Genomic DNA, 20,541 nt, shown 5'->3' with positions numbered 1-20,541 from the left:
ATGGCTGCGCACACACACGCCCGCCCACAGAGCCACACAGGAAGCCTGTGGCAGCTAAGTACAAAGAAGAAGCGCGCACAAAAGTGAACAAAGAAAACTTTGAAAGTTTCATGGCTTAAAAGCAGCTGCACTTTCGAAGAGCAAGCGACATGCAAAAACTTTTACGCGAAACCGCTGTGCCGCGGAAAAGTGATAAAAAAATATTTAAACCGACAAAGGAAAAAATCAAAAAGCACCGAATAATAAATTTCAGAACAGTACGCTTCGACAGCGCTTCCCAATAGTGTTGGCAGCACAGTGTAAATAATGGAAATAAAATGATTCGTAGAGATATTAAATTAACGATATCCATTGGCTGTCTCTCTGCTGTGAAATAACGGTACACTCGCGCGCACACAACAAGCGCTTGGGTCGCGCTACTAAAATATTCTATATTATATGCAGATTCTGGGCACACCGCATAGGCTTGACACGAAAATAAGATTACCCACTCCTTTTAGCGCTCACTTAACACTGTCAAAGCGTTGACGATGCTGATGGTGATCATGATAAAAACAAGTTAAACGAATTACCTTATCGCCTTGCTGTAGCCCGTTCTTCTCGGCCGGTCCGCCTGGCACCGTCCACACAATGTAGGCGAAGAGTCGGCCATCCGCGCCGGTCTTGCCGCCAACGACACGCATACCAAAGCCACGTGCTGCAAAGAAACAAAAGCGGTGAGACATGAGAGAGAGTGTGAGTTGCACTTCTCAGGAAGACTTTAAAAGAATTTATAATTTTTCGTTTTACTGCAATTCAATGGATAACTAGTTAGTTGGCGGTTGTCCTGTTTATTACATATTAAAAAATTCAGCTTTGATATTATAGTTATAAAAATATTATTTAGCTAAAAAGATTCGTTTGATATTTGACAAGAGGCTGGTGTAGAAGAAGAATAAGACGTGCTTCTAAAAAAATTGAATACAAATAATTTATGCATGTATTGATTTTTGAGTATAATCACTGCTAAATTAAGCTTTCGACATTTTGGGTGCAAAATTTAATTCTCAATTGAGCTACATATTATTTCTTAAGATCCTGAGGATACTTATGTTATTGGAAATATTCTGAAAGTTAACGTAGTTGACATAGCCGGACAAAATCTATATTACGTTGAAAACAAATGAATTATATCTAACCTAAAATCAAACTGACTAACTTATCCTACATTTTTGTCTTAAGGCAATGCTCTTAACTACCGTAGAACACAAAGCTAATCCAGAAGCAAGAATCAATATATGTGACCTGGTCTACGAAAAGGGAGCTAACGTGCGAAAACTAGTTTTCTGGGAAAAGCTGTTAAAAATAATCGTCAGTTTCTCGTTGTCTCATTAATTGTTCTCCTTTTTTTTGACACCTAAGTCCCCTTTCCGTAGACCAGGTCACATATATTGAGATTGATAAAATAAAAGTATACCAGAGGAATGTAGTTCATGTGAGAGAGAATGAAAATTGTATAATTGTTAAGAACTTAGATCAAAGTCTGGGCCGACTTAATTCATATATGTCTATCGCTAAGACACATTGTGGGCAAGAAAACAGCATATATAGTGACTATAGACTTCTTCAAGGTTGGACAAAGAAGCGAAAAAAATGGGTGTGGTAGCTGGCGAGAGCAAGACGAAATAATATATGTATATATTCTGTCATCAAACAAACAGTCGTCGCATTCGTAACTTGGTTCCCTCATCACTGTTAACAATCATAATTTTGAAGTTCTAGATACTTTCGTTTATTTTGGAAACAGTATTAACACCAACAACAATGTCAGACTCGAAATCCAACGCAGGATCGCTCTTTCTAACAGGTGCTACTTCGGCAATTGTGAGTAAAGTCCTCTCTCGAAGAACAAAGACCAAACTCTCACTCTCACACAAACAGTCACTCATTATTTCCGTCCTGCTGTTGTCAACCTTTAATGAGTCGGCGTCATGAGTTTTCAAAAGAAAGGTTTTGCGGAAGAAAACACTCCAGCGCAGAAAGTATTCGACGCTGTACCCGCCAGAGGAAGAGGAAAACCTCCACTTCGTTGGAAAGACCAGGCGGAGAAAAACCTGGTTACACTCAGAATCACCAATTGGTTTCTAGTAGCGAAAAGGAAGAACGACTGGCGCGTATATTCAATTTATTCAAGTAGTTTTGTAGTTTTGACAATTTTCACATTCGTTGGTGGTTTGAGGATCGATTTCGAGGGTTCTTAGATCGATCCACTACTTGTTTATAGTTTCATTTAGGTAGGTATGTAGAGTGACTGTCGAATGATTTATGTCTGAAGGAGGCCTATTATGAAACCCCCGGAACAAAAATCCGATAATCTATTGTCCCCACACTGAACCGAGCCGTGCTTCTAATGAATTCCCTCAGTACAAAAAGTTTTATTTACGCAACCTACGAAATATCTCAAAACACGTTTGACCGATAGTTGCAATTCTTTTCCTATGAAAAGCTTTGTATTCTCAAAAAAGATGTTTTACTGTATAGTTTCCTCTTTTTTATACCTCCTGATATCATCTTCAATAGTCAATAAATGGCATTCCTAGACCGCTGGCATATCTACCAATTGCACAGTGACCGGTTAGTAGCTAGAGTTCGTATGTGATTCCTTTGAAACTTTAATATGCGGCTTGACGAAACCTTAAGATACTTTATTGATTTCAAAATGCTTTGGCTATCTATGCATACATATGTATAAATATATTCCTTATTTTAAACGCACTCCTGGTCAGAACAAGAAGGCTTTCTTTAATTGCTGTAATCTCTGCTTGGGAGACACTGTAGCGGTCAGGGAGACGGAAGGCGATTTTGGTGTCTAATTTGCAGAAAATACAGCAGCTCCCACTCTATTAGTTAGTTTGGACCTTGCCGTTTTCCTAATTTTCTTTAGAAGGGAAAGTAAAATTGCGGACCAAATTTAAATTTAATTCTATAGGTTAAAAAAAATTTGTGGTGGAAAAAATAAAATTAAAAAAATCTGTGGTATTGTGGAGAAACGGGAACTTACTAAGTGGCTTAGAATGCTACTTATTACAGGCGACTTACTTGTATAGGGAGGATTGAGGGCTGAAAGTATAGACTAAGAATTGACTTTGCTGCCAGTTGCTTACAGAAGAAGTCTGTTAAATGACGTTTATTGTCTGAGTTGGCGTTGTTCTAAGAGCTTCACTAATGCATATACTTGAATTAGGTGCTCTTGGTATGCTTTTCCTACTTCTTACGGCATATTCATTTCATATTATTGCTCACCATAGTAATGTACCTTATGGCCAATGAGTTATCCGAAGCGATAATTTCAAAGTGTAATTTCATTTTATGAACAGAAATACAATATGTCTATGGTACGTACCAAATATGGCTCTAATTGGTTGAGTAGTTAATAAAGAGGGGGGTAGGGGTTTTCACTTTCTAAAAATCTAAAATTTTTTGTCTTATCTTATTGTTTAACAAATCAAGAATATGTCCTTAAAATTTTAACTCGATAGAAGTAATATTCTTATTAGTGTCCTGGCCTTTAACGCTCTAACTCTAATAGCTGAGGGCAGTAGGGATAGAAGTGCAGCTGCCGGACAGGTATACAGTTTATTCATTGCTATTGTAATGACTCTTAAAGTAAATCCAGTTTATTCTATGATTTCTGGTATCTGGTAATTAATTATTTATTTATATACTACGTTGGCGCGTTTTTTTTTTATATTTTTTCTCCTCTTGTCTGTTTAACTAAGCATTTAATAATAAACCACTTTCAACATCTAACTCGCACCTCATCATGGCCCATAATTATTGCAATGATTAACCAACTAACGACTCGTAATTTGCCTCTGCTAATCGCCACATCTTCTTCTAACCGAAATCATTTATTGCGCCACAATGCCTGATTGCCAATAAAAAGGCTTATGTTGAAGTACTTGAGCAAGCTTTTCAATTTGTCCGTTTCTTTTTGAGTTCTTTCTTACAGCTTATCTTAATGCAATTCTTGCTTTTGCTTTGACTTTTGTTGTATGTGTTTGTGCTTTTTTCGCTTTCGTGTCGGTAAAATAACCATTATCCGCTCCTCCAGGGTCGTTCGCTTTTTATTGCATTTCATTCGCTTTTTTCGCCGCGGTCTTTCTTCAATTACATTTTTATGCTCACACTCATAGATATTTATTGGAATTTAACTCGTATTTTATTATGTTTTTGTCATTTGCTCTTGTACTCCTCTTCTGGCTATCGAGTCAATATGGACTACATTTGTATTTCAGTCGTTTGTTGAAGAGAGAATTTTATTTCACATTTCGGTTTTTTTGTCAACTGTTAGTAGAAGCGATGGGTGTAATTTGTTTTCAAATCAAGAATTGACATGCAATGAAGCTCGAATTCTACTCGTAGGTGTTGAATGATTGACAATTTGGGAGTTTATTTGCCCGGTACTAATGAATAGATTTCATGAAGAAATTTTATTCTTCATAAGTTTTCTCTATTTCTTTTTTGATACCAGGAAGCTGTTTGTGTGTATTCTGACTTGAACGCAAGGTAGGTCGTTCATGGCTCGGGCTCCTGTGTTCATTATAATCGGATCTAATTAGTTGGTTCGAGCTTGCGGAAGAACTGCCAACCAAATTATTAAAAATAATAATAAAATTAAAATAGTAATGGTGTGTTAATTAGTTAATTATAACAATATCCAAAATATTTTTTTACTATTTTACCATTTTACTTCTATCAATATTTAGCTACTGTAGTTAAATGTAAGGCTTAGTACGCTATCATGGAAATAGAATAGAATTATACTCATGGGCAGTCATGCCGGCTCATTAGCGCAACCAGCTCTCCTTATAAAAGTTTGTGCGAAGAAAAAAATTAGGTGGCGTAGAGATTATGTTATGTTTATATGGTTACAACTTATTAGAGAAAAAGTCGGCAGATTTCTGCGAATAATAAAATTTCGGCATTTTAAATTGTTTCTACTACGCATATACTTTTGTACTCTATATGTTATATAAAGGGTATCTTCTAAGTTGAGCTTCAATATTTGGTGTTACCACCTTTGGTGTTAATTACAGCCAAAAGGCGTCAAGGCATGCTGTCTATCAAGTTCTGAAGAAGCGATTGTTGTACGTTTTTCCCAGGAGTCCTTTAAACGCTCGATTATTAGAAAGACAATAATTTCATTCGTGCGTTTCGGTTGCATGCATAGATATCGAGATAGATGTCGGGTTATATATACATAAATGATCTGGATGACGAGACGAGTCCAAAATACGAATAGCTAACTGTCAGTTTGTTCGTCTGACCGTCCATGCTGGCTGTAAATTGAGTAAAAGTGAGATATCTCGATGGAACTTGGTATGCGCGATACTTAGAAAAAAAATTACGAGCTGTTAGATTCGGATTCATGATAGGTACTGATGATAAATATGATAAAATTTCTCAGCGCGCCAAAATGTAGGCAACAGAGTCTGGAGTATTTTGAAACCAATTTACAAAACGAGTGCCTTTAGCCAAATTTTAAAACTAAAATTAAATTTTTATATGAACCAATTAATATAAATACACTATTAGCAAAGAATGTAACACTAACATCAACAAACTGCTATACTATATATTATATTTTCTTTTTAAAGAATTCCAAAATATTTTTTCGTCTATTGTCACTATTTATACTGGCAGCTATCACACCCACCTCAAATGGCGCTAGAATACTCTCGGTATACACTTATCCCGGCAAAAGTCATTTCATGATGGAAAAAGCTATCATAAAAGAGTTGGCTAGGAGTCGAACCACTGCCACGTCCACTAAACCCCATTAATCGAAAACGTATAAAGTGCCATAACTAAACTGTTAATAAAGGTACAGAACTCAAATTTGTCACCATATTTAGCAATGGCACCTGTGGTTTGAAAATCTTTCAGAAGTGGTCGTCTCACCGCCCCTAATACGCTTAATGTAATTTTTACACATAACTAATCTTTTCACCTTCTTTTCAACCTTTCAATAGTGTGAAAAAAGGTGTAAGCGAATGATAACCACATAACGGTTTTCTTAAAAACTAATAAAAGTGCGATAAATCAATAAGTAAATACGTCAGAGACATTAAATTTTACACTTAAGATGGTAGGAGAAGGCTTAATAGCAACCGGTTTAAAATTTGAATAAAGAGAGTGGCGCCGCACATTTTTAGTTGAAAATCCATACTACGGTATCTATTAGACAAGATACCAACCAAATTCGATACATTGCATTGCTCCAATTCTCCGATATTACAGTGCGAAAATGGGAGAAATCGGATTACGACCACGACTACTTCCCATATAATACAGTTCAAAATTCAATTCGATTAAAATAACGGGATAAAAATTTTAATGAATATTGCCTTCGAAGTGTGCCACTTTATGACCAAAACTTTTTCGAATCAAACCGAAACTGTTCAAGCCCCTAAACACCGAATGTGAGGACCCAATGAGGCCTATAGTTAACTTTTTACAGAAAATATCGATCAATGTGCGAAATATATAATTGATATGCAGAAAGAGTCTATTCCTGATAAAAGTATATCTGTGTGTAAAAAATTGTTTATTTTTTTTTAGGTTGGTAGTACTGTCAGTCACATTTATGTCAAATTTCATGTCAAAATATTCATTAGTGTTTGAGATACGTGCCGTTTTGTGAGCTGCTAAAAGTGAGTTTTTCGTTTTTTGCGATGTCGAAATTTGTTGAGCAAAGAAATTGCATTAAATTTTGTTTACGGAATCAATTTTCTGCTGCGGATACATTGCGGATGGTGCAGAAAGCCTTTGGTGATGGGGCTATGTCTAAAAAAAATGTTTACAAGTGGTATAGTGAGTTCCAAGCCGGCCGTGAACGTGTCGAAGACGAAGAGCGTCCAGGGCGACCATCAACCTCAACCGACGAAACGTTCAACGTTCACCGACGAAACGTTCAACAAATCAAAGATTTGGTGTTGAAAAACCGTCGATTATCAATTACAAACCTTGCTGATGAAGTTCGCATATCGAAAGGCTCAGCCAATACCATTTTGAAGAATGTTTGGGGCCTCAAGCGCGTCAAATCTCGACTGGTACCGAAAACATTGAATTTTTTGGAAAAAAGGCGTCGCGTTGAAGTGTGTGAAACGATGTTTTCCGACTACCAGGGTGTCATGAAACGCTCTGGCGATGAGACTTGGATTTATGCTTACGACCCCGAAACAACCGATCAATCTAGCGAATATCGTGCCAAAAGAGAGCCGAAACCAAAAAAATTGCGCCAAAGTCGCTCAAAAATCAAGGTCATGTTGACTGCTTTCTTCGATTATCGTGGTGTTGTGCATTATGATTTCCTTCCAACCGGTCAAACAGTCAACAAGGAATATTATTTGAACGTTATGTGTCGTTTGCGTAACGCTATCCGCCTAAAAAAACCGGAATTGTGGAAAGACAATTCTTGGTTTTTACACCACGATAATGCACCATCCCATACTGCGCTCGTAATTCGTGATCATTTCGCCAAAAACTCTACCCATATCGTTCCGCAACCACCGTATTCACCTGATCTGGCGCCGTGTGACTTCTGGCTGTTCACCAAGCTCAAAAGACCGCTCCGGGGACACCGTTTTTATACGATAGAGGAGATTCAAGCCGCAGCGAAGACGAAACTGAAGGCCATCCCGGAAAGTGACTACAACCAGTGTTTCGAAGATTGGAAAATCCATTGGCATAAGTGCATTGCATCGGGAGGGGATTACTTTGAAGGGAATGTAATTGATTTGGAAGAATAAATAAAGAATTTTCAAAATAAATACAATGTCACCTTATTTTTTGGGCACAGTAGTATATCTGTGTGTAAAAAATGGATTGTGTCTGTTTCTTACTTCCCTGAGCCCACATATAAAGCCCTAAATAAAGATTTTAGAACTTTCGGGTGACTTTATATTCCATATATTAGCCAGTGAGTTGTCTTAGTGAAAATGGGAGAGCGTGTTTTACTCATAATGGGCTAAAACTTGCCTTCATATAACTAACATCAGGAATTTCGAACATCCGGCTGCCTTTACTCTGTATGAATCGTGATTGTATGTGTTAATTTAAAATTTGCTTTCCTGGTCACTTTTCTGGTTTGATAATACTTTTAAGCAAATATAACTAACTCACTTTACTGAAATTAAAATGATGAAATTTAACCTCTCTCAGGTTCTTTTTACTGCTATTCATAAAAATTACAACACTAAAAACAAATATTGCCACAGTATAGTATACATACTTTAGTCGCTTGTGAAAGTCAAGTAATCATCAAAAGTCTTCATGCTGCAAGCGTCTCAAAAGCAAGCGGTAAATAGCATTACGTAATTAATTGCTAGCTTCAAGTATGTACTAATAGTACATATAATTTGTTATTGCTTTTGAATTCGTTCAAAGATTAAAGTATGTGTTGGGGTATCCATAGTTTTTTCGGACACTGTATGTCAGTCGTCAGTCTAAATATGAACTCAGGCACACTCAAATTGTGAGGAATTGCGAAAATGTTTGTGAAATCTGTGCATAAGAAGTGCGCTAACTCAATTACTAATTTTCTGACAATGATAAATCAGTTTTGTAGCTTTACGAAATGAAATTAAATAATTTGAATTATTTGCCGGCGCTGCATTTGGCTTTTGCGCAGGTCAAGGGGCAAGCACACCTGCGAAGATCTGCAATTATTTTGAAAAATTTTGCAATTTTCTGTGGCCTCTGCGTGACGGGGGTGAGGTCTAGTAACTTTGCGAAACTTCCACACCATCGAAAGTCGTGAAGAAACGCATAAAACGAAAAAGAACAGGAAAAGAAGAGCAACTGCAATTGCACAAATACTCAACTCGATTTCAAAGCGTGCAACAAAGTGACTACTAAAACAATGGGAAACAATAGAGGCAGCGAAAAGAACTGCAATTGCAAAGAAGCGACTCAGGTGAGACGAAGTCCTCACGAGGGCTTGCAGTGAGCAACTTTCGAGCGGCGGATTTCCGTTGTGTCCTCAAGCGAGACCGGCGCACAGCACACTTCACTGCATCTCAGCACTTCACGACGCAGGGCGTTCCCCAGGCGCGTCTCCAATACGCAGCTCGAGGGCGAGTCCGAGGTGCGTACAAGCGCTTAGCGCTGTCGTTCAAGTAAATACATAAGCCGTGCGCTTAGACGCCTCAGGCGAGCGCAGAGCCAAATGAGAGACAAGGGAGGGATATTTTTCAATGGCGAAAAGTTCGCATTTTAAGTTTGTTAAAGCGACAGAAGTTTTTGAGAAATGCTGAAGAAATACAATTACGAGTGGCAAGGGGAGTCCAGGCTTTAAAGTTTTGCAGTTTTGCCATACTTCTGTTTCTGCTGTGCAGCCATAATGTGTTTGTAAAGTTGCTGACTGCGCGCCGCCCTTACACCGCCACCTGTGCTACTCGTTTAGTGCGAAATAAATTGCTAAAAGGTTTTTTCTCAATGACAGGCGATACAGTTGTTGCTTTGGAAATCTTAAAAATGAAAATAATGTAAGAAGTTTCGAACGAAGGAAATGCAAGATTAAACGAGATATTTGCTGATGATTCGCACAAAATTTACTTTTCAATCATTTAAGAATACCCCATTCTGGTCTAGAAATTTAAAAAAATCGATTTTTTTTTATTTTCAAAGTTTAACTATTCAGGAATATGTGTACAAGAGGTTTTTTCAAAATTCAAATTATTACCGGAGATATAGGCATTTTTCTGACCCGGCATACAAACTGGTTCGGCCGGAACTAATCGAACAAAAGACTTTACTCGAAACTTTAAACGCGTTTTTCTCAAAACTGACTTTTTCGGAACGATACCCACGATTTCTAAGGTTCTACTGGATCGATTTACTTGAAATTTTTATAGAGTCTTCTTTATAGGCTTGTCTATGGTTGGAACTAGCCCCATCCCCAAATTTTTATTTTTATTATTTTTAAAAAATTCAGAAAAAGTGATCCAAGACAACTTTTTTTTTAGCCAGTCGCCATTTTGTGAAAAAAATTGTTTCCCACTTTTCCGTAGTTCCGGCCATTGCGACATTATTCTAGATTAATAATCTTTTCTTTTTTTGGTTTCAGATAACTAGGAGGGTTGAAATCATGGGTATTGTCACGTGGAAATTGTTAGAGACCCCCCACTTCGTCAGCTCATAGTTTTTGAAATTTTTTACTTTTTTAGTTTTTATTTTTTTCTGTACTCTTCTAAAATTAACAAATGACTAATAAAAAATATTAATTGCCTTTTTTTTTACGACACTTTAAAAATTACCCGAAATTCATGTTTCTAGACCAGAATACCCCCTTAATATGTTTCTTATTAAAGGGTCTAAAAGTTTGGTCGCTGAGCTCTAAAGGACTTGAGTTGACAATACTACGAACTTTCGTTCGGATGTTTCCAAATGGAAGGGTTTAACAGATACTGGTTTGCCTTCCAACTCTTAGTTGAGTTTATCTCTGCCTTTACGGGTTCGGTTAAGACATAAAAGAGCTGAATTATTTTTTGTACTTTTCAATACTTATAGTGTTGAGAGGCCTTTTGTCATGGAAATTCAGTCTTACCTATTATTCCGTCAATATACTTGTAGTGTAATTTAAAGCGTTAGCTATGAAGCGTTTCAAGCTATTCGGTATTAAGGTTTGGATAAACATACCTATGCTCTGTTATACGATCGTATCCGAGGAGAAAATGTTATATTGAAACAGTCAAAGGAAGTTGGAAAATATATAACAAACAGAAGCTCTTCAAAGAAGTAAAATATTTTACAACCTACGATTCGAATTCACTTAATTTGGTCTTGGAACATTGTTATAAGTTTCCATTCAAGTGCTTTTAGGTCTATAAAGTTTAGATTATTATTTTGTGGGTAAATTTTATGGAAGGGTTCGAATGAGCACAAATTCAAAGAAAATTTTATTTAAGATATATTTACTCTAAAATTTTGGAATTTATTCAGAAGAATTGTATTAAAATTAGTATATCTTTGTATCAAGAATATTTCAATGTCCTGGGTTTTATGTGTGAGCTTGTGTTTACCTTGAATAAATCGGAATAGTGCAACTGATGGAATAGTTCCAATAAAGGTTACAATTTGTTGATTTTTTAAGCTTCTTGCGAGCCAGAGATGAGACAAGAATGCTCCCGGTCATCCAACATACATACAACCTATTTCGATAGGTATTGCTGAGGGTCGTTCCTAGAAAAATATTTATACAAAGTATAGTCATGTCATTAACTATCACAGTATAGTAACTATAGTCTTGTAGAAATCCAAGTGGTGATCAAGTGACTGATCCTCAGAGCATACAAAAATTAAGAAGGAAACACTTCTCCAGCCTGCTGAATGGCACACCAGGAGATGGTGAACCCAATTCCCCAATCGATGACAATGAAGCCGACCATTTCCCGACCATGAAGAAGTTCGAATAGCAATTAACCGCCTGAAGAACAACAAAGCGCTATTCAAACACGGCGGCGAAGATCTGGTATGGAGCATGCAACAGCTTCTTTGCAGAATATGGTTGGACGAAAGCATCATTGCAAACTGAGTGGACCTCATCAGTTTGGTTTCAGGTGTAGAAAATCAATGACTAATCAAATATTCACTATGCACCAAATCTTCGTGTGAATTCTTCAATTTATTCGTGGGGAAAATAGTTCGAGCAGAAGAGCTAAATAAAGATGATACCATCGTCCATAAGAGCGTACGCTGATGATATTGATATCATTGGCATCAACAACCGCGCCGTTAGTTCTGCTTTCTCCAGACTGGATAATGAAGCGAAGCAAATGGCAGTGAACGAGAGAACGAAATATTCCCTATTATTAAGCAAACATTCGTCGTACCTCCCACGTCACTGTTGACAGTCATAACTTTGAAGTCCTAGATAACTTCGTCTATCTTGGAACTTAACCATTCAACAACGCCAGCTTCGAAACCCACCGTAAAATAACTTTTGCCAACAGGTGCTATTTCCGGCTGATTGGGCATTTGAGAAGTAAAGTTCTCTCCCGACGACCAAACACCGAACTCTATAAGTCACTCATCATCCCCTCCTGCTATATGGTGCAGACGCATGGACGATGGCAAGATCTGATGAGTCGACGTTACGAGTTTTCAAGAGAAATGTTTTGTGGAAGAGTTATGGTCCTTACCGCATTTGATCGAACGGTGACCTGTACGAAATATACGACGTCACTGACATAGTTCAGCGAATTAAGATGGCACTTACTTGGAAGTACTCGACGCCGGAACTGTAAAGGTTCTTTAGCAGTTATAATTAATTACCTTGAAGTTCGGTGAAATTTTGCTATTGAAAAATATAATCGATAAACTTTCGTGCGGATATCGCAGCAATGTTTGATTTATATATCTACTCCGGAGATATCTTAAAATTTTTGAGGTTAAATGCCCATAGACTGCTTACACCAGTATTACATTCACTTCAGGCATAGACCTCAGTATTAGATAAGCTTGTTATTTTCATATTTCAAACATTTGTAAGTAAAAGCTCGAAAAAATATACTAAAAATATATTCTACAAATAATGCTACATCAGTTATATTTATTACTTTATAACCCATTGAACCGTGAAGAAGTTGTTTTGCCATTACTGACTGGGTTCATAAAAATCAGCACTATTTTAGTTGCTGCTTGCTTTCGCATTAACGTTTTGATGATTTTCCCTTTTTGTTTATTTTTTCTAAAGCTGGTTACTGTTGTTGTGGCGCAGGCATGGTGCTGGCATCCAATTAGGCTTATGAAAACTTTATACAAACATCATCTCCCTACTTCCGTCATATTTTGTTTCCTCTATTTGCTGTTTAGCGGCATTGGAGTTAGCTGACACTTGACGGCTGACGACTGAGTGCCGTTGCTTGTTGCCTGCTGCCTGTTGCATGTCAACGTCGCTCTCGTTAGTGCTGTCACTCCCGCACTCCTGCTGCTTTAGTTATGCTCGCTGGCAATCGTGAGTTTCCTGTCGGTTGTTCAGCATAAGCCTATCAAAGCGAAAAGTGGCACAAACGAACACACACACCTCTATATAAGTATTTGGTAAATAATATTGTCTTGTTCGCATTTATTTGAAGTTGTGTAAACATATTGAAGCTCTAGACCGTGCTCCTTAAGAGAGCAATAACTATTCAGATATTTCCAAGTCGGAAAACTCTTTATATTAAGGGGAGTGAAATGAGTTTGTAATTATATTCGTGCGATTTGCCAACAGGCAGAGTAAGTTTATTATTATTCATTTGTTGCAATATTCCGAATTTTTATTCTTTATCTAAAATGGATTTATTAGTAAATACTTAACACATTTCGCCCGTCAGACTCGTTTTGGTACGTAAGGGTGGTCCAACGATAACATCGTGCTTTAACTTTGCCTCTAACATTCCTAAAACCTATGACACTACACATTGCCTCATCAATCTCAACTTTATGTCAAGCTAGCGAATTTTATGAGCAGTCACCAAAGATTCATGCCGGGCTCTCTTCTCCCAACTTTAAGCTACCTTCGAGGTCAACACTTTTTCGTCCAATAATTTGCTCGGTCTCTACTATTCCGCAGAAACAAAAAATAAGCGAATTTTTACAAGCAAAAATGTCCCAATATATTGAAATCACTCACACGTTCCAACTTTATACCTTTATATTTTAACTTGCAAATCAAACAATTCCAAGTTCTTGTATATTTCATTGAGGTGTACGGAATAACCGACAGGAATGGAAGCCTACAAATTGCCTTTATGACGCAGAACTTCTTTTAGGCTTCTTCAAAAATAAGCTATGAAAGTCCTCTATTTTGCTGAGATTTTCAAGGTCTTCAATGTGTCTATTAAATCTTCAATATTGGTACAATAAATCAACTCTTACTCTACTCTTACTGAACCACTTCTCACGATATCTAAGCCAATGGGAAGGTACAAAAGTAAGTTTCTGTTTCTGCTTTCGAACATTAACCAAAGAAACTCAACAGCATTTTTGGGAATATTCTATTCTCTCATCAAATTATTTAGCTCGCTCTGGGAAAAAATTTCGGACTGTTGTCATCTTCAAGTTGAAAACATGACTTGTCATCTTGCTTAGGTACTACGCCATCTTTGTCAGAGCTTGGAACTTGAAAGGTCTGCCTTGGGAACTGGTATTTATGCCTTTTGAGTAAACAGATGAATACCATAAAAATCGTATATCGCAAAGTTTTTTTCTTGCCCTTGAACGAATTTTTAAAGTCTTTGAAACATAAGAATGCGTCGTCTTTTAAACGGCATCCTTTAAATACACTGAAGACGCTAACACTATTGTGCTGATGACGACAATTTAGTCATCAACTCTTGCAAGCCATGAACTTGTTCATCTTTAGTGGCGTAGAAACCGTTTACATGGTTATAGCCGAGTTAACAATAGCGCGCCAGTCGTTTCTTCTTTTCGCATGGTGGTGCCAATTGCAGATTCCAAGCGAAGCCAGGTCCTTCTCCACCTGATACTTCCAACGGAGTGCAGGTCTTTCTCTTCCTCTGCTTCCCCCGGCGGGACTTTACTTCTCAATTGCCTACTCAGTACGAAGTGGCACCTGTTGGCAAGAGTTATCCTGCGTTGGATTTCTAGGCTGACGTTGTTGGTGGTGTTTACGCTGGTTCCAAGATAGACGAAATTATCTACGACTTCAAAGTTATGACTGTCAACAGTGACGTGAGTGCCAAGTCGCGAGTGCGACGACTGTTTGTTTGATGACAGGAGATATTTCGTCTTGTCCTCGTTCACTGCCAGACCCAGCTGCTTCACTTCCTTCTCCATTCTGGAGAAAGCAGAACTAACGCCGCGGGTGTTGAGGCCAATGATGTCAATATCATCAGCATACGCCACAAGCTGTACACTCTTGTAGAATATTGCACCTGCTCCATTAAGTTCTGCAGCTCGAATTATTTTCTCCAGCAGCAGATTGAAGAAATTGCACGATAGGGAGTCGCCTAGTCTGAAACCTCGTTTGGTATTGAACGGCTCGGAGAGGACCTTCCCGATCCTGACAGAGCTTTTGGTGTTACTGAACTAATCTGACTTAGAATCATTTGTAAGCATTACACTCTTTCGAGGAACATGTACTAAAATTTCAAAGGAATTTTTGAATGAAACAACCTTATTAAATTTTACGGCAGTTAACTCAAGCATTAGGAATTATATTGAAATACATTTTAGCGACCTTACAGCATTTATTACATACATCGCTACACATCGTCCGCAGATTAAAACTTTTCTCGAGAAATCACTCGCCTCCTGACCGTTGCTGCCACGTAAATAAAAGTCAGCAGTTTGACAGACGCCTGTTTGATGTTGCTTACATTTAAAAATAATTTCAAAATTGTCAAGAATATTTTTCGCAAGTTGGCAACGTCATTCAAATCAGCAAAATTCCGAATGACATTTGTGGAAAAAGTAGAAAAAAGTCACGTGCCTTCTTTAACAACGCTTTATGCATACGTATACATTTATTAACGCAACAGGGTCGTTATCATTGCGATTGCAGCACGCTAATCACCTGGCTGAGATTCAAGGCAGCAAATGCTTACTTATGCTTGGCGGCCGAAAAGTGAAATTTCTGCCAACTCAGTGTTTGCTGAGTCATTTGCGCCTAATTTCATTAGGCTTTGGTTCATCATACGCCGTGTGGTACCAGAGCACAGGCACTTCTAAGCATGTACATGCATATAAATATACTTGAGAGTTTGTGCAAAATTTTGTGGTTTGCGGATTTTTAGTTCTGTCAGGGTCACACTTGAGTGGAAAGATGTAAATAACTGTGTATATACTATATACTTTGCATGTACTGGAAATGTTCAAATACATACATATGTATATGTACGTACTCGTACTACTGTGGGCAAAAAATAGTAAGACTTTTTTATTTTGAGTCAATTGAAGGCTATTTCAGAGATTGGCTTTAACAACTCTTTCGAGGATTGGAAAAAACGTTGCCACAAGTGTATACCGGCAAAAGGGAATTACTTTGAAGGGGACGACATAGATTTTTGAGAATAAATTAAGAATTTTAAAATTATGAACAAAGTCTTACTCTTTTTGCTCATAGTAGTATGTATGCGTTTTCACGTGTGTGTAACAATGTCATCCAGAAAATTTAAGCGCGCTCATAAAAACACCGTTATTGCTAGTAATATTCAATTTATTGTACTTGCCGCGTCGCTACCTCACCCAAAAGCTATAAAAGCAACATTTTTTGCTTATCTTCTGGGATATAACAACGCACACATATATTTCCGGTACCTTTTCGTTATTTGTTGCGCGGTAGAGTTTTTCATTAATCTCGGCTTGCGCTTTTATGCTTTTGTTAGCAATATTCGTTATGTTTATTTTCTACCTTTTTCGCTCTATTCCGCGCTCCCCCTGCATAATCTCAGCGAGAGGAAGTGTGCGAAATGATTGCGGACATTCAAAATGTACACACACAGGCAATTACTATGTGGTGGAGTGTGATATTGTGTTGTTGTGCTGAAGTGCTGGCGGTCACTTTGGCATGTAAAAATGTTGCCAGCTGGGACGTCAATTCATTTTTATAATGCCATTTGTTGCTGCTGCTTTTATGAAGGGTCATTAGTAATTTAATAAAAGTTGAGGGTCATTGGGTGGGTTAAGCGTTTAACGGTGAATAGCAGGAAATATTATTATTTTCTTCTTTTGAGCTCATACGGATTCACCTAATGCTGCAGAGGTTTGATGTATAATCACCATGGTTCGCTTTCTAAAAACAATGGTTTTGTTTATAACAACTTTTCTGGCAGCAACTAAAAGACTGCTCAACTGTATGGGCTGATAATATTGAGGTCACTGAGCTGAATAAAAGCAGAACTGGCTTAGGTCTCTGTCCTCTGATTTTGATTTTTAGTTTTCTGCAGTTGAAAATTTTGCATGAGAAAATTAGAAATATTAAAATATGCAGATGGTAAAGTCATGAAACTGAATATATGGCGTCTATGGTAAGGATGTTTACGCATTGCTTCTATTTTTAATGCTGTTTAATTTAAAATAGTTTCATGAAGACATTGCTAATATATTACAGTTAGATACCAGAATGCAATTGACGATCTTCGAATATTTTGGAGTCTGAATGTAAGCATTTTTTTAAAATTATTTTCCACATGTCAGGAGCTTTATTTGCTTAAGGTTTACATGCAATAATGTTAATAAGCCAAATTAAGAAATCTAAATACTGCATTATTTTATATGTTCTACATCTTTCTATATGTAATAAAAAAGGAAAGTCCGATTATTTCAGTGCCAAGTGGCATCATGTCAGAAAAATATCTGTTAAAAAAGGTTCTGACTCTGCAACTGATTTAATCCTGTAGCTAAATTGAGTGTAGCTAAAAAGTTTATTTCTTGTTTTTTGTTGAGTTTGCGAGCAATTATGAAATTAAGTTAAGCCAGTGGAAAGCTAAAAAATTTTAACGCGACACATATAACCCGTTGACACTCCTAGAACTTAAGTTTTTTTTTACAAAAAGGAGGTTATTTACATGAACCATACATTAATGGACCTTACTTTGAATGACGTTTATCGTCTGTATTTAGGGCAGACGCTTACTACCAACTTGCACACAATATTTAGAGCCCACGATATGTTCAGAGCCTTTATGAGTTTCTGAACTCGTTGTTTGCACGATAATGCGCCGTCCAGCGATCGACGCTTGTGACCGATTATTTGACCAAAAATCACATTTTAACCATTAACCACTCCTTGTATTCACCTGATATGGCACCATGTGACTTCTTTCCTTTCGAAAAAATGCATTTGCCCATGAAAGGAAAGCGTTATGCAGACGTAGAGGCTATTCAAAAGGTTTGCACCGGCGTACTGGCGGCCATACCGGCCAAAGAGCTAAAACACTCGTTCGATATGTTTTTGGACCGTGCAAAACGCTGCATTGAAGCTGAAGGAGACTATTTTGAATAAAATAAATTGATTTTATCGAAAAAACCATTTGTTGTGTTTTTTTTTAAGTCCTGTTTACTTTGGAACGCACCTTGTATATACTAAATAGTCATTGTATATCTTCGTCACTGAATTTTCATAAAATTCAAGAAGAGATTGTAGATAAATTACAAAAAATAATCATAACAGAACGAAACTAATTAAAAAAGAAAGATAACAAACAACACATTATTTATACTCTTGCAACTTTCAAGAATCAAAGCCAGGGAAATACTTTAAGGTGAAAACCGTCAACGAAATGATTGAAATCCAAGCTTTAATATGAACAGTTGATCTTTCTTAACTCAAATCACTATAATCTACAAAAAAAAAATTAGGTTAGAGGGATTTCGAGTTATGGAGAAAATTTGTATGAAATTTGACTTCTATTGCTGATACAAGAGTTCGAGTTATAGAAGTTCGGTATACATACCGCCCATGTTTTACTGTAGCTGATACATATGTAGGTAGTACTACCAATACCATCTATTAGTTTGATTATAAGTATTAGTTAAGGAATAATCGCATTTTTGGTGAAGCAACAAAAATGAATCAAAAAGCATTTCGTGCGTTAAGAAAGAATTGGTTTTTGGGGTAAAAATACTATTGAATTTGGGCTGTGCATCAGTGAAATCAATCGAGTCCAATCGATTGTCAGCCTGGTGGACTGCATATTAAGAAACGGTTCTCAAGCGTGGAAAGACAAAAAAATCGGCTGGCAAGGTTATGGCATCAGTCTTGCAATGCTTCGAAAAGATTTCTGAATATCTCAAATTTTAATAGACCTTTTTATCAACACTTCAGTTATGCCGCTATTTTTTTATGCCAGATCTTTTGCGATTTTAAATTGCCTGTCAAGATACCCTCTCTAATAGTTAGCAGGTATGAAAAAAATGTTATAGCTACCCATAGATGTATTGAATCACCCAATTTATTACTTAAGAACGAACAACTCTGTCCACGTTATGAAAACTTGTCTACAGATGTCGCCTTTTACTTTGGCATCGTTTTGTTTATTGCACGTTTACGCCAATTTAAGGTTTGAATATTGGATACTGCGATGGTAGCGCAATCTATCGGTCAAACATTCCAAAATTAGCAATTGATTACAAATGAAAAATTAATTTAAAAAAACATTTTCCAGTGGACCAAGTTGTGAATGTAAACCATTCTCAAATCTCCTTGAACACACACAAAAAATTTCATCAAAATCGGTTCAGCCGTTTAGGAGCAGTTCAATTACAAACACACGGTCAGAAGATTTATATACATAAAGATGTAACACGTTTGTTAGAAAAATGAAATTCTACAAATGTAGCATATGGAAGTTGGAGTAGTATCGACCCTATTTTATCTAATTTTGCCAATATAACCTTCCATGTATTAATATGCCACTTACTAATAAAATTTTCCTTGAGATTCAGTAAGGTATCATCACAAATCATATGGGGTAAAGTCAATCGGATGTCATGTGTTTTTCACGTGGAGGCTAGGTCAAGTTTTCGCCCAAGTTTATCCATGTTAGGCACAAACTTATACTGTTATGAGGAAAACATCATCTCTCATTTTCATAGAGATAACTCACTCCGGTGGAAGGACCAAGTGGAGAAAGACCTGGCTTCGCTTGAAATATCCAATTGGCGCCACGTAGCGAAAAGAAGAAACGACTGGCGCGCTGTTGTTAATTCGGCTATAATCGCTTAAGCGGTGTCTACGCCAATTAAGAAGAAGAAGAAGACTCACATGTTGGCGATATACATATGCGGTATAATGTGAAAGTTTGAAAACCCTCGAAATATACGTTTAGTAAGCTTTCTCAGAAAAGGCATAAAAATAACTTACTGCTGCTGTGCAAAGTGCTTTGGTGCCAAAAGTGCCACTTAAAGATGAAGATTTACTTTTTAAATTTCAGCTAATACGAAATAACAGAACTCCATATTTGACGTCAAATTACCTCTCTTCGTGAAATTATTAGAAAAGCAAAGATCCTATCATTAACAAACTGAATTCAAATTTGATGATTGCGAAATCACTCCGATGTCACGCGGGTTGTTCGAGAAAGCTAAGAAGTTTGGTGAAGATACTCTCTCTCCCTCAAAAACTTCAACTAAATGCGATTTTCTAGGACCCAGGCCTAAAGAATTATTATGAATTTCATATTGGTTTAAGCATTCTTTGCCATATAAAAAAGCAAGAGGTATACATAAATTGCCAACTGGGAAAATCAGACACTATTACTAGATGAAGCTCTCAATTTTCTCAATTGATCGTATTGTAACTGATGATCTTGTGAACATCGTGTAAGAATAAAAGTAAAGTAATAATTGAAGATAAGTGAATTGTTAGCACTGCAATTTGTGGCCAATTTTAGAGAGAAGGTATAGAGGGAAAGGAAAGTTTCCCATCTTGTTAGAAAAATAATAATGGATACTTCATTTCTAAGATAACCTAACAGGCATTAGCTTTATGTTGACCATTAAAAACTAGCTTTATGTTTATTTCTTATTTTCTTGAATTTAATGACTTTA

General features: G+C 37.0%; 1 protein-coding gene across 2 annotated transcripts in view; it reads right to left on the bottom strand.

Moving 5' to 3' along the window:
• The window catches only part of LOC120779062 (regulating synaptic membrane exocytosis protein 2), a 414,623-nt gene that overhangs the window by 84,100 nt on the left and 309,982 nt on the right, over positions 1-20,541 (bottom strand). For both annotated transcript variants that reach the window (XM_040111195.1, XM_040111196.1), the window contains exon 11: positions 573-697. In XM_040111195.1, coding sequence (XP_039967129.1) covers positions 573-697 — 125 coding nt within the window. The remainder of the gene's footprint in view (positions 1-572; positions 698-20,541) is intronic.

The sequence above is a fragment of the Bactrocera tryoni genome, chromosome 5 (genome assembly GCF_016617805.1).
Source record: "Bactrocera tryoni isolate S06 chromosome 5, CSIRO_BtryS06_freeze2, whole genome shotgun sequence".
Lineage (NCBI taxonomy): Eukaryota > Metazoa > Arthropoda > Insecta > Diptera > Tephritidae > Bactrocera > Bactrocera tryoni.
This window is presented reverse-complemented; position numbering and strand designations above follow the sequence as displayed.